Below are 15239 nucleotides of genomic sequence, written 5' to 3'. Positions count from 1 at the left end.
AATAGGAGTAATTTCTGTGCATTTTAAGAACATTTTAAATTATATTTAGTCAATAATAATAATAATAATAACAAATAATAATAATAATATGGTTTAATGCATTGGAATAGTAGGCTAATTGGCTAAATATATCATAGCCTGATATTGCACAGTAATAAATAAATAGCCTATTCTTTTAGAAAATAGTAAACACGTCAGTGTCTATTACTTCTCTATAAATAGGGAAGGAATAAACATAGCATACTTTTTTATAGTCAACAAATAATAAATCCCGCTGTCTGTAAAAGACATGAAATCTTCATGTGGTTTGGACATGGAGCTACGCAGTATGAAATCGAGAAACTAACTACACAATGATGGAAAATATAGGTAGCCTAACATTAGGCAATTGAACAACATTTTATATTTATGTCGCAATAATATGTGTCATTGTGATAACTGTGGAACTCTCCCTCCGAGGGAAAATACCGAGGCCAATTTCAAGTAAGTTCCCTACATTCGTTTGAGACATTTTCAAACCCATAACAAATCATCACATTTGATTATATTGGGAACACCATTGTACCCAAAGCATCGGCATGGCGCGACTGGAGGCAATGTCCCACAGCGCGCACCACCACCCTCAAACACCAGACCCCAACGTTGGACAGCTCCGTTCACTTACCGCTTATTGTCGCGTAAAGGGTGCGCCCGGAACGCGGCGGTTACAAGGTTCTTGCCTCTCTCTACAGTCTGATTTCCCCTGGATTAATATTCAGTATGTAAGAAGAGGAGAGATCCGATGTTTTCGTCAAACCTAGTCCTAACCTAATTTGTAAACTACTAGCCTACTCCTCTCTGTCGCATCTGTCTCTGGCAAAAAAATGTATCCTGTACGGCAGCGTGACATCCTTAAGACAACTGTCTCCGGGTTGTGTTTTCATATACCCCCGCTACCACCCAACACCACCTGTCCCCGGTGGAAAACACACCACAAAGCGCTTCTTATGTCGCGCCACGACACATGGCATTCCCCTATAGCTCTGCAGCAATATTCCTCCTCGGCAAGCCGTCCGGAATCAAAGTAATTTGTAATTGCTGGTAGAAGTGGCTGATGTAGAAGGACTGATTGCAATAAGAATCCATGCAGTACCCAGTGGCACTGAACCAGCTGTACAATAAGACAATTACATATGTTTCCGTCTCCCGGCCTGCGCTATGGCAGTTGCGTTATCAATCATCTATCCCCACAATAGTTATTTTGTGCTCGATGTAGCTGCGCACGGCTGGTGCTCTTACCAGTAGAATGTCATTGCTGCGTCTTTTTACTTCGGGTCTCACTGAAAGAAAAGGCTGTTCATCAGTTTGGAATGTGCCCCCTTTCCAGTATGCTCCAGCTTCAGGATTCTGCGGGAAGGAAAATCCCATTAATCGGTTTATTAAAAATATGTAGCCTAATTTTTTTCTGTGGTTTACCCCTCAGGAGCTTTGTCAAGGTAGGCTCTGTTTCTCTACTATCGGTGGAATACAGCATCTTCAGTAGGCTACTGCTCCCTCTGTCACCCACAGGGACAGAAAACAAGGCGATACTAAAACCTGAAGCAGAATTCTGCAGTGACTGGAATGGAATTAATTCATAGTTTGGCTAACGTTTAGGCCTAATTAGGCAAATTATTTTATTCTTAAATAAAACATTAAAGGAATGCTTTGGGATTTTGGCGATGAAGCCATGTATCAACTTCCCCAGAGTCAGATGAACTAATGGATACCAAGCAGTTTGAAGGAAGTTGCATTAGCACAATGACTGGACGTCTATGGTAACAGCTAGCATTTCCATAGACGTCCAGTCAATGTGCTAACACTGGCAAAACTAACTCTAACTTCCATCATACTGGATGCCGAGACATAAAAATGATATCCACAAGTTCATCTGACTCCAGGGAAATAGATGAAGGTCTTCATTACCAGAATCCCGAAGTATCCATTTTAAAGCGCAGGTAGCAGATAATGGACCCTATCAGATATTTATGTAGTTTGTGCTGTACATTGCTTTCGGAAAGTATTCAGACCCCTTGACTTTTTTACATTTTGTTCCATTACATAAAAATTCTAAAATGAATTAAATTCATGTTTTTCCTCCTCAACCTACACACAACACCCCATGATGACAAATCCAAAACTGTTTTTTAGAAATTTTTGCACATTTATTACAACTTAAAAACAGAAATACCGTCTTTACATACAGTACCAGACAAAGGTTTGGACACACCTACTAATTATCTTTATTTTGACTATTTTCTACATTGTAGAATAATAGGGAAGACATAAACAATATGAAATAACACATATGGATGTATGTAACAGTATAACTTTAAACCGTCCCCTCGCCCCGACACGGGCGCGAACCAGGGACCCTCTGCACACATCAACGACGGTCGCCCACGAAGCATCGTTACCCATCGCTCCACAAAGGCCACGGCCCTTGCAAAGCAAGGGGCAACACTACTTAAGTCTCAGAGCAAGTGACGTAACTGATTGAAATGCTACTAGCGCGTACCCGCTAACTAGCTAGCCATTTCACATCCGTTACACTCACCCCCCTTTCAACCTCCTCCTTTTCCGCAGCAACCAGTGATCCGGGTCAACAGCATCAATGTAACAATATAACTTTACACCGTCCCCTCGCCCCGACACGGGCGCGAACCAGGGACCCTCTGCACACATCAACAACGGTTGCCCACGAAGCACGGTCGTTACCCATCGCTCCACAAAGGCCACGGCCCTTGCAAAGCAAGGGGCAACACTACTTAAGTCTCAGAGCAAGTGACGTAACTGATTGAAATGCTACTAGCGCGTACCCGCTAACTAGCTAGCCATTTCACATCCGTTACATGTAGTAACAAAAAAGTGTTAAACAAATCAAAATATATTTAATATTTGAGATTCTTCAAAGTAGCCACCCTTTTCCTTGATGACAGCTTTGCACACTCTTGGAATTCTCTCAACCAGCTTCATGAGGTAGTCACCTGGAATGCATTTCAATTAACAGGTGTGTCTTGTTAAAAGTTAATTTGTGGAATTTCTTTCCTTCTTAATGCGTTTGAGCAAATCAGTTGCATTGTGACAAGGTAGGGGTGGTATACAGAAGATAGGCCTATTTGGTAAAAGACCAAGTCTATATTATGGCAAGAACAGCTCAAATAAGCAAAGAGAAACAACTGTCCATCATTACTTTAAGACATGAAGGTCAGTCAATCAGGAACATTTCAAGAACTTTGAAAGTTTCTTCAAGTGAAGTCGCAAAAACCATCAAGTGCTATGATGAAACTGGCTCTCATGAGGACCGCCACAGGAAAGGAAGACCCCGAGTTAGTTCATTAGAAGTTCATTAGAATTACCAGCCTCAGAAATTGCAGCCCAAATAAATACTACACAGATTTCAAGTAACAGACACATCTCAACATCAACTGTTCAGAGGAGACTGCGTGAATCAGGACTTCATGGTCGAATTGCTGCAAAGAAACCACTATTAAAGGACACAAATAATAAGAAGAGACTTGCTTGGGCCAAAAAACACGAGCAATGGACATTAGACTGATGAAAATCTGTCCTTTGGTCTGATTGCATCACTGCCTGGTATATGGCAACTGCTCGGCCTCCGACCGCAAGGTACTACAGAGGGTAATGCGTACAGCCCAGTACATCACTAGGGCCAAGCTTCCTGCCATCCAGGACCTCTATACCAGGCGGTGTCAGAGGAAGGCCCTAAAAATGGTCAAAGACTCCAGCCACCTTAGTCATAGACTGTACTCTCTGCTACCCCATGGCAAGCGGTACCGGAGCACAAAGTCTAGGTCCAAGAGGCTTCTAAACAGCTTGTACCCCCAAACCATAAGACTTCTGAACATCACAGTCACTTAATAACTCTACCTACATGTACATATCACATCAATTACTTCGACTAACTGGTGTCCCCACACATTGACTCTGTACCGAAATCTCTGGAACATGCTAAACATCTCTGTTGACGAGTCCACGATACGTAAAACACTAAACAAGAATGATGTTCATGGGAGGACACCACGGAAGAAGCCACTGCTGTCCAAAAAACATTGCTGCCCATCTGAATTTTGCAAAAGTGCACCTGGATTTTCCACAGTGCTACTATCAAAATATTCTGTGGACAGATAAAACTGCAGTTGAGTTGTTTGTAAGGAACACACAACACTATGTGTGGAGAAAAAAAGGCACAGCATACCAATTGTCACGCCCTGACCTTAGAGAGCCTTTTTATGTCTCTATTTGGTTTGGTCAGGGTGTGATTTGGGGTGTGCATTCTATGTTTTTGTTTTCTATGATTTTGTATTTCTATGTTTTGGCCGGGTATGGTTCTCAATCAGGGACAGCTGTCTATCATTGTCTCTGATTGGGAACCATACTTAGGTAGCCCTTTTCCCTCCTTTCAGTGTGGGAAGTTAACTTTGTTTGTGGCACATAGCCTTAAGCTTCACGGTTGTTTTTTTATTGTTTATTGTTTTTGTCGGCGCCATCCTAAATAAAAGGAATATGTACGCTTACCACGCTGCACTTTGGTCTACTTCTTACGACGGCCGTGACACCAATATTAAAACCTCATCCCAACTGTAAAGTATGGTGGAGGGAGTATCATGGTTTGGAGCTGCTTTGCTGCCTCAGGGCCTGGACAGCTTGCTGTCATCGATGGAAAAATGTATTCCTAAGTTTATCAAGACATTTTGTAGGAGAATGTAAGGCTCTCTGTCCGCCAATTGAAGCTCAACAAAAGTTGGGTGATGTAACAGGGCAATTACCGAAAACACAGAAGTAAATCAACAACAGAATGGCTTCAACAGAAGAAAATACGCCTTCTGGAGTGGCCCAGTCAGAGTCCTAACCTCAACCCGATTGAGATGCTGTGGCCTGACCTCGAGCAGTTCACACCAGACATCCCAAGAATATTGATGAACTGAAACAGTGTTGTAAAGAGGAATGGTCTGAAATTCCTCCTGACCGTTGTGCTGGACTGATCCGTAACTACAGAAAACGTTTGGTTGAGGTTATTGCTGCAGAAGGAGAGTCAACCAGTTCTTAAATCCAAGGGTTCACATACTTTTTCCACCCTGCGCTGTGAATGTTTACACGGTGTGTTCAAAAATGACATGAAAACGTATCATGGATTGTGTGTTATTAGTTTAAGCAGACTGTGTTTGTCTATTGTTGTGACCTAGATGAAGATCAGATCAAGTTTTGTGACCAATTTACGCAGAAATCCAGGTATTTCCAAAGGGCTCACATGCTTTCCCATCTGACCATTTAGAACAACTTGTTCCTTACTGTGGAATTACATTTTTTTTTCTTTTTCTTTCTTTTCTTTCTTTAAATATAACCTTTATTTAACTAGGCAAGTCAGTTAAGAACAAATTCTTATTTACAACGACGGTCTACCTCGGCCAAACCTGGGCCAATTGTGCGCCGCCCTATGGGACTCCCAATCGCGGCCGGATGTGAAACAGCCTGGATTTGAATCGGGGACTGTAGTGACGCCTCTTCCACAGAGATGCAGTGTCTTAGACTGCTCCGCAACTCAGGAGCCTGGGCCTACCATTTACTTATATGATCTTAAAGGGCATCTAGAAGCTATTTCTCAATGTCAGAAACGCATATAACTTGGTAACTTAGAACACCCCAAGAAAACATTACCAAATTAAATACATTTTTATAGAGCCAGTTTGCACTGTTGTGTGAAGGGAGTAGTCCACAGCGTTGTATGAGATCTTCAGTTTATTGACAATTTCTCGCATGGAATAGCCTTCCTTCTCAGAACAAGAATAGACTGACGAGTTTCAGAAGAAAATTATTTGTTTCTGGACATTTTGAGCCTGTAATCGAACCCACAAATGCTGATGCTCCAGATACTCAACTAGTCTAAAGAAGGCCAGTTTTATTGCTTCTTAAAAAGGACAACAGTTTTCAGCTGTGCTAACATAATTGCAAAAGGGTTTTCTAATGATCAATTAGATGATCAATTTGCCATGCTGTAGCAGAGAGAACAATCTATGACTAGGGTGGCTGGAGTCTTTGGCAATTTTATGGCCTTCTTCTGACACCGCCTGGTATAGAGGTCCTGAATGGCAGCCTCTTGCGGTCAGAGGCCCAACAGTTGCCATACCAGACGGTGATGCAACCAGTCAGGATGCTCTAAATGGTGCAGCCGCATAACTTTTTGAGGATCTGAGGACCAATATCAAATATTTTCCGTCTCCTGAGATGGAAAAAGCATTGTCGTGCCCTCTTCATGACTGTCTTGGTGTGTTTGGACCATGTGGACCATGTTTTGGGGATGTGGACATGTTGAGGAAGAGTTTGCCAGGTCTCTGACCTCCTCCCTATAGGCTGTCTCATCGTTGTTGGTGATCAGGCCTACCACTGTTGTGTGGTCAGCAAACTTAATGATGCTGTTGGAGTTGTGCTTGGCCACGCAGTCGATGGTGAACAGGGAGTACAGGAAGGGAGTACAGGAGGGGACTAAGCACACACCCCTGAGGGGCCCCCAGTGTTGAGGATCAGTGTGGCAGATGTGTTGTTGCCTACCCTTATCACCTGGGGGCAGCCTGTCAGGAAGTCCAGGATCCAATTGCAGAGAGAGGTGTTTAGTCCCAGGGTCCTTAGCTTAGTGATGAGCTGTCTGGGCACTATGGTGTTGAACGCTGAGCTGCAGTCAATGAACAGCATTCTCACGTAGGTGTTCCTTTTGTCCAGGTGGGAAAAGGCAGTGTGGAGTGCGATTGAGATTGCATCATATGTGGATCTTTTGGGGCGGTATGCGAATTGGAGTCGTTCTAGGGTTTCCGGGCATAATGGTGTTGATGTGAGCCATGAACAGCCTTTCAAAGACCTTCATGGCTACCGATGTAAGTGCTACGGGGCGGTAATTATTTAGGCAGGTTACCTTCGCTTTCTTGGTTACAGGGACTTTGGTGGTCTGTTTGAAACATGTAGATATTACAGACTCAGTCAGGGAGAGGTTGAAAATGTCAGTGAAGACACTTGGCTGTTGGTCCAAGCATTCTTTGAGTACACGTCCTGGAAATCCATCTGGCCCCGCGGCTTTATGAATGTTGACCTGTTTAAAGGTCTTGCTCACATCGGCTACAGAGAGCGTGGTCACACAGTTATCCAGTAAAGCTGATACTCTCATACATGCTTCTGTGTTGCTTGCCTTGAAGCGAGCATAAAATCATTTTGCTCGTCTGGTAGGCTCGCATCACTGGGAAGCTCGCGGCTGGGTCTCCTTTTGTAGTAATATTTTTCAAGCTCTGCCACATCCGACGAGCGTCAGAGCCGGTGTTGTAGGATTCAATCGTAGTCCTGTATTGACGCTTTGCCTGTTTGAGGGTTAGTCTGAGGGCATAGCGGGATTTATTATAAGTGTCCGGGATAGTGTCCCGCTTCCTTGAAAGCGGCAGCTCTAGCCTTTAAGTCAGTGCAGATGATGCCTGTATTCAATAGCTTCTGGTTGGGGTATGTACGTATGGTCACTGTGTGGACGACGTCATCAATGCACTTATTGATGAAGCCGGTGACTGATGTGGTATACTCCTCAATGCCATCGGATGAATCCTGGAACATATTCCAGTCTGTGCTAGCAAAACAGTCCTGTAGCTTAGCATATATGTCATCTGACCACTTCTGTATTGAAAGAGTCACCGGTACTTCCTGTTTTAGTTTGTGCTTGTAAGCAGGAATCAGGAAGATCGAAATATGGTCAGATTTACCAAATGGAGGGCGAGCCAGAGCTTAATATGCATCTCTGTGTGTGGAGTAAAGGTGGAGTTTTTTTTCCTCTGGTTGTACATGTGACATGCTGGTAGAAATGAGGTAAAACAGACTTAAGTTTCCCTGCATTAAAGTCCCCTGCCACTAGTAGGCTACAGTAGGCTCACCATGTGAGTTATCAAAATTATGATCTTGCATTCGGGCCTTTCCAGAAGTCTTCTTTGTTTTTATATGCAGGGAGCATAAAATGTACAATTAGAAACTAACAAAGAATTTGGAAGTGAGAACCACTGGGAGTATGATGAAAGAAATGAAAGCTGAAATAAATCATTTTCTCTACTAATATTCTGACATTTCACATTCTTAGAAATAAAGTGGTGATCCTAACTGACCTAAGACAGGGACTTTTTACTTGGATTAATTGTCAGGAATTGTGAAAAACTGAGTTTAAATGTATTTGGCTAAGGTGTATGTAAACTTCCGACTTCAACTGTAACTGTAAGTATTCAGAACCTTTACTCAGTACTTTGTTGAAGCACCTTTGGCAGTGATTACAGCCTCGCTTCTTCTTGGGTATGACGCAACAAGATTGGCACACTTGTATTTGGAGAGTTTCTCTCATTCTTCTCTCCAGATCCTCTCAAGCTCTGTCAGGTTGGAAGGGGAGCGTTGCTGCACAGCTATTTTCAGGTCTCTCCAGAGATGTTTGATCGGGTTCAAGTCCGGGCTCTGGCTGGCCCACTCAAGGACATTCGGAGACTTGTCCCGAAGCCACTCCTTCGTTGTCTTGGCTGTGGGCTTAGGGTCATTGTCCTATTGGAAGGTGAACCTTCGCCCCCAGTCTGAGATCCTGAGCGCTCTGGAGCAGGTTTTCATCAAGGGTCTCTCTGTACTTTTCTCCGTTCATTCTTCCCACGATCCTGACTAGGCTCCCAGTCCCTGCTGCTGAAAAACGTCCCCACAGCATGATGCTGCCACCACAATGCTTCACCGTAGGGATGGTGCCAGGTTTCCTCCAAAAGTAATACATGGCATTCAGGCTAAAGAGTCCAATCTTGGTTTCATCAGACCAGAAAAGATTGTTTCTCATGGTCTGAGAGTCCTTTAGGCGCCTTTTGACAAACTCCAAGTGGGCTGGCATGTGCCTTTTACTGAGAAGTGGCTTCCGTCTGGCCACTCTACCATAAATGCCTGATTGGTGGAGTGCTGCAGAGATGGTTGTCCTTCTGGAAGTTTCTCCCATCTCCACAGAGGAACTCTGGAGCTCTGTCAGTGTGACTATCGGGTTCTTGCTCACCTCCCTGACCAAGGCCCTTCTCCCCCGATTGCTCAGTTTGTATCCTTCCCCAGATCTGTGCTTCGGCACAATCCTGTCTCGGAACTCTACGGACAATTCCTTCAACCTAATGACTTGGTTTTTGCTCTGACATGCACTGTCAACTGTTGAACCTTATATAGACAGGTGCATGACTTTCCAAATCATGTCCAATTAATTGAATTTACCACATTAACCAAAAAAGTGTTAAACAAATCAAAACATAAGTAGACACCCTTTGCCTTGATGACAGCTTTGCACACTCATTCTCTCAACCAGCTTCACCTGGAATGCTTTGAAGGAGTTCCCACATTTACTGAGCACTAGTTGGCTGCTTTTCATTCACTCTGCGGTCCAACTTATCCCAAACCAATTCAATTAGGTTTAGGTCGGGTGATTGTGAAGGCCAGGTCATCTGATGCAGCACTCCATCACTCTCCTTCTTGGTCAAATAGCCCTTACACAGCCTGGAGGTGTGTTGGGTCATTGTCCTGTTGAAGAACAAATTATAGTCCCTCTAAGCGCAAACACAGATGGGATGGCGTATTGCTGCAGAATGCTGTGTTAGCCATGCTGGTTAAGTGTGCCTTGAATTCTAAATAAATCCCTGACAGTGTCACCAGCAAAGCACCCCCACACCATCACACCTCCTCCTCCATGCTTCACGGTGAGATTCACACATGCGTGGATCATCCGTTCACCTACTCTGCTTCTCACAAAGATACAGCAGTTGGAACCAAAAATCTGAAATGTAGACTCATCAAATCAAATTGTATTTGTTACATGCGCCGAATACGACAGGTGTAGACCTTACAGTGAAATGCTTATAAGCCCTTAACCAACAATGCAGTTTTAAGAAAATACAAAAAAAAGTAAGAAATAAAAGTAACAAATAATTACAGAGCAGCAGTAAGATAACAATAGCGAGGCTATATACCGGGGTGCCGGTACAGAGTCAATATGTGGGGGCACCGGTTAGTTGAGGTAATTGAGGTAATATGTACATGTAGGTAGAGTAGCAGCATCTTAGAAGGGGGGGATAATGTAAATAGTCTGGGTAGCCATTTGATTAGATGTTCAGGAGTCTTATGGCTTGTGGGTAGAAGCTGTTTAGAAGCCTCTTGTACCTAGACTTGGCGCCCCGGTACCGCTTGCCATGCGGTAGCAGAGAGAACAGTCTATGACTAAGGTGGCTGGAGTCTTTGACAATTTCTAGGGCCTTCCTCTGACACCTCCTGGTATTGAGGTCCTGGACGGCAGGAAGCTTGGCCCTAGTGATGTAATGGGCCATATCCAGTAAGCTCTGTAGTGCCTTGCGGTCGGAGGCTGAGCAGTTGCCATACCAGGCAGTGATGCAACCAGTCAGGATGCTCTCGATGGTGCAGCTGTAGAACTCTTTGAGGATCTGAGAACCCATGCCAAATCTTTTCAGGCTCCTGAGGGGGAATAGGTTTTGTCATGCCCTCTTCACGACTGTCTTGGTGTGCTTGGACCATGTTAGTTTGTTGGTGATGTGGATGCCAAGGAACTTGAAGCTCTCAACCTGTTCCACTGCAGCCTCGTCGATGAGAATGGGGCTGTGCTCAGTCCTTGTAACGGCTGTCTAATGCCTCCTCCTCGGATGAGGAGGAGGAGTAAGGGTCGGACCCAAACGCAGCGTTGAATGACGACATAATGAATTTATTTACAGACAGACGAAGACGGTAAAACTCTTAAACAAACTACAAAACAACAAACGACGTAGACAGACCTGAACTTGAGAACTTACATATACACGAAGAACGCACGAACAGGTACAGACTACACAAACGAACGAAAACACGAAACAGTCCCGTGTGGTAGAGACAGACACAGGAACATATCGCCGCCCCAAAGCTGAGCTGGAGGCAGCGAAAGCAGAGGGGCGGTATTTTGAGGAGCTAGCCCGGAAGCAGGAGAAGGATCTGGGCTACACTACGTGGGAGGAAATCGACAGGTGGGCGATCGACCCAAGGAGAGTGCCGGAGCCCGCCTGGGATTCTCTGGCGCAGTGTGAGGAGGGATACCGGCGAATGGAGGCAGCACGACGACGCGGTAGGAAGCCTGTTAGTCAAGCCCAAAAATGTCTTGGGGGGGGGGGGGGGGGGGGCTAAAGGGTAGTGTGGCGAAGTCAGGTAGGAGACCTGCGCACGGTGTCTCCTGTACGTGTGCATAGCCCGGTGCGGGTTATTCCACCTCCCCGCACTGGCAGGGCTAGATTGAGTATTGAGCCGGATGTCATGAAGCCGGCCCAACGCATCTGGCCACCAGTGCGTCTCCTCGGGCCGGCATACATGGCACCAGCCTTACGCATGGTGTCCCCGGTTCGCCTACATAGCCCAGTGCGGGTTATTCCACCTCCCCGCACTGGTCGGGCTACGGGGAGCATACAACCAGGTAAGGTTGGGCAGGCTCAGTGCTCAAGGGAGCCAGTACGCCTGCATGGTCCGGTATATCCGGCGCCACCTCCCCGCCCCAGCCCAGTACCACCGGTGCCTACACCAAGCACCAGGCTTCCTGTGCGTCTCCAGAGCCCTGTTCCTCCTCCACGCACTAGCCCTATGGTGCGTGTCTCCAGCCCATTACCACCAGTGCCTACACCACGCACCAAGCCTCCTGTGCGTCTCCAGAGTCCTGTGCGTCCTGTTGCTGCTCTCCGCACTAGCCTGAAGGTGCGTGTCCTTAGCCCGGTACCTCCAGTTCCGGCACCACGCACCAGGCCTACAGTGCGCCTCAGCCGGCCAGAGTCTGCCGTCTGCCCAGCGGCGCCTGAACTGCCCGTCTGCCCACGGCGCCTGAACTGCCCGTCTGCCCAACGCCGTCTGAGCTGTCCGTCTGCCAAGCGCCGCCTGAACTGCCCGTCTGTCCTGAGCCTTCAAAGCCGCCCGTCTGTACTGAGCCTTCAAAGCCGCCCGTCTGTACTGAGCCTTCAAAGCCGCCCGTGTGTCCTGAGCCTTCAGAGCCGTCTGCCAGACAGGAGCCGCTAGATCCGTCGGCCAGACAGGAGCCGCTAGAGCCTTCCGCCAGACAGGAGCCGCCAGAGCCTTCCGCCAGACATGAGCAGCCAGAGCCGTCAGCCAGCCATGAGCAACCAGAGCCGTCAGCCAGCCATGAGCAGCCAGAGCCGTCAGCCAGCCATGAGCAGCCAGAGCCGTCAGCCAGCCATGAGCAGCCAGAGCCGTCAGCCAGCCATGAGCAGCCAGAGCCGTCAGCCAGCCATGAGCAGCCAGAGCCGTCAGCCAGCCATGAGCAGCCAGAGCCGTCAGCCAGCCATGAGCAGCCAGAGCCGTCAGCCAGCCATGAGCAGCCAGAGCCGTCAGCCAGCCATGAGCAGCCAGAGCCGTCAGCCAGCCATGAGCAGCCAGAGCCGTCAGCCAGCCATGAGCAGCCAGAGCCCCTCAGTCCGGAGCTGCCCCTCAGTCCGGAGCTGCCCCTCATTCCGGTGTTGCCCCTCATTCCGGTGTTGCCCCTCATTCCGGTGTTGCCCCTCATTCCGGTGTTGCCTCTTAATCCAGTGGGGTTAATTTGGAGGGTGGCCATTTGGAGGAAGATACAGAAGCGGGGTTTGACTATGGTGGGGTGGGGACCACGTCCGGAGCCGGAGCCGCCACCGTGGACAGATGCCCACCCAGACCCTCCCCTAGACTTTAGGTGGTGCGCTCGGAGTTCGCACCTTGAGGGGGGGGGGGGGTTCCGTCACGTTCCTGACCTGTTTTCCTTGTTTTTATATGTGTTTAGTTGGTCAGGGCGTGAGTTGGGGTGGGCATTCTACGTTATGTGTTTCTAGGTTGGGTTAAATGTGTTACCTGATATGGTTCTCAATTAGAGGCAGGTGTTTGACGTTTCCTCTGATTGAGAACCATATTAAGGTAGGCTGTTCTCACTGTTTGTTGGTGGGTGATTGTGTTCCTGTGTCTGTGTCTACCACACGGGACTGTTTCGTTTGTTCGTTCGTTTGGGTAGTCTGTTCCTGTTTCATGCGTTCTTCGTGTTTATGTAAGTTCTTATGTTCAGGTCAGTCTACGTCGTTTGTTATTTTGTAATCAATTCAAGTGTTCTTCGTGTTTCGTCTTTATTTAAATAAATCAGTATGTCATCATACAACGCTGCGTTTTGGTCCGACCCTTACGCCTTCTCCTCATCCGAGGAGGACGAATATGACAGTCGTTACAGTCCTCCTTTTCCTGTAGTCCACAATCATCTCCTTTGTCTTGATCACAATGAGGGAGAGGTTGTTGTCCTTGCACCACACGGTCAGGTCTCTGACCTCCTCCCTATATGGATAGCACAACATGATTTACCACTTTCCAAAATCCGTAATTATAGAATTCTAAGGACAGGCTATTTTGAAATGTCAACAATAAACAGAAGACTACGTGTCCTGGGTCAAACTATATCATCTCCTGATGGTGGTGATGCTTTTCCCCTGTCATTTGCCTGGAGGTGGCAGTTAATCTAGCCGTTAGTGCGTTGGGACAGTAACTGAAATGTTGCTTCTTCAAATCCCCAAACCTTAAGGTGGAATAATCTGTCCTTGAGCAGTTAACCTCCACATCGACTGCTCCCCGGGTGCTGTGGATGTCGATTAAGGGTGTTGGGTTGGATGCAGAAGGCACATTTTACTTGAATGCATTCAGTGTGCAACTGACTCAGTACCTCCTTTCCCAAATGCAGCACACATTTTCCAGTTCATTCAATCTGATAGATATTTGCAAAATATAGTACTGTAACATAACACTATTATACCACTTAAGCAGTAATGACAGCTGATGTTAGCTTATTGTACTGAACGACATTGTCATGATACAAACGATTGTTTGGATCAGCTGATTGACTATAAGCATATACAGTACAGTGCCGAGTGAAAGTCTACACACCCCTTCAAGTCTTCACATTTTGCTGCCTTGAAATTAAATCTAAAAAGGATAACATTTGTTTGATTTTTCCTACAGATCTACAGTAATAGAAAATATTCCTAATAAACAAAACAAATAAACAAATAGTCTTGATTGTGTTTCTTTGCCTTTGGCAGCCATTATAGCTGTGAATCATTTTGAATAATATTCTACCAACTCTTAGGACAACATGTCCATTGTCTTTGTCAAAATTGCTCAAGCTCAGTAAGTTTGTTTGGAAATCATTGATAGACAGCAATATTCAAACTTTGATTCTGATTTTCAAGCAAATTTAAGTCATGACTGAGACTACACCACTCAGGAACACTCAATAGCTCTTGGAAATCTGGTGTGTCCGTGGCACAACCATTTGTGCAATTGTCTAGCTGAAAAATAAAACTCTATCCCAGTGTTAGATTTTCAGAAGAATGAGGGGGGTTTTCCTTTAACTTTTTACCTGGGCTTTTCTCCTTTCATATCTCTTTTGATCCTGTCAAACTCTCCAGTTCCTGCCCATGACAAATATACCCATAACATGATGCTGTCACCACAATAATTGAAAATGTAGAGGGTTTCACTCTGTTTTGTATTGGATTTGACCCAAACCTGTAGTTTTTAATTTAGGCCAAAAAGTGAATGTCTTTGCTGTGTGTCACGATCGTCTTCGTGAGAGAGAGAGGACCAAGGCACAGCGTGTGCAAAATACATCTCTTTATTTTGGAAGAGAGAAAAAACCCGAAACGAACACTATACACAAACTAACAAAACAACAAACGACCGTGAAGCTAAATAACGTAAGTGCACAGACAAGCAACAAACGTTCAACATAGACAACACCCCACAAAAGCCTACTGCCTATGGCTGCCTTAAATATGGCTCCCAATCAGAGACAATGAATGACAGCTGTCTCTGATTGAGAACCAATCTAGGCAGCCATAGACATAACTAGACAACATTACTCTACTCTGCCCCATACACATACAACACCCCTAGACATTACAAAACACATACCTTCCCCATGTCACACCCTGACCTAACTAAAAAACATAAAGAAAACAAAGAATACTAAGGCCAGGGCGTGACACTGTGTTATCTTGCAGTATTACTTAATGGCCTTGTTGCAGACAGAATGGATGATTTGGAGTGGATTTTTTAAATAAAGGTGAAATAAAAAAATAAAAAAAAATAAGCAGTTTTCCTGTTGTTATATGTCATTCACTGACAGTCACTCAACTACC

At 45.8% G+C, this 15239-nt stretch overlaps 1 protein-coding gene across 6 annotated transcripts in view; it reads right to left on the bottom strand.

The window, feature by feature from the left end:
* LOC129855118 (semaphorin-6B-like) overlaps positions 1–1553 on the bottom strand; it is a 125298-nt gene extending 123745 nt beyond the window's left edge. For 3 of the 6 annotated variants that reach the window (XM_055922458.1, XM_055922459.1, XM_055922460.1), the window contains exon 1: positions 1279–1553. In XM_055922458.1, the coding sequence (XP_055778433.1) occupies positions 1279–1407 (129 nt within the window). In that variant the 5' untranslated portion in view covers positions 1408–1553. Of the gene's footprint in view, positions 1–664 lie in introns of all 6 variants that reach the window. The other 3 variants (XM_055922461.1, XM_055922462.1, XM_055922463.1) reach the window with 3 other exon arrangements.
* Between the last annotated feature and the right edge of the window lie 13686 nt (positions 1554–15239).

The sequence above is a fragment of the Salvelinus fontinalis genome, chromosome 5 (assembly GCF_029448725.1).
Source record: "Salvelinus fontinalis isolate EN_2023a chromosome 5, ASM2944872v1, whole genome shotgun sequence".
Classification (NCBI taxonomy): domain Eukaryota; kingdom Metazoa; phylum Chordata; class Actinopteri; order Salmoniformes; family Salmonidae; genus Salvelinus; species Salvelinus fontinalis.
Note: the sequence above shows the minus strand (reverse complement) of the source record. Positions and strands in the feature narration are given on the sequence as shown.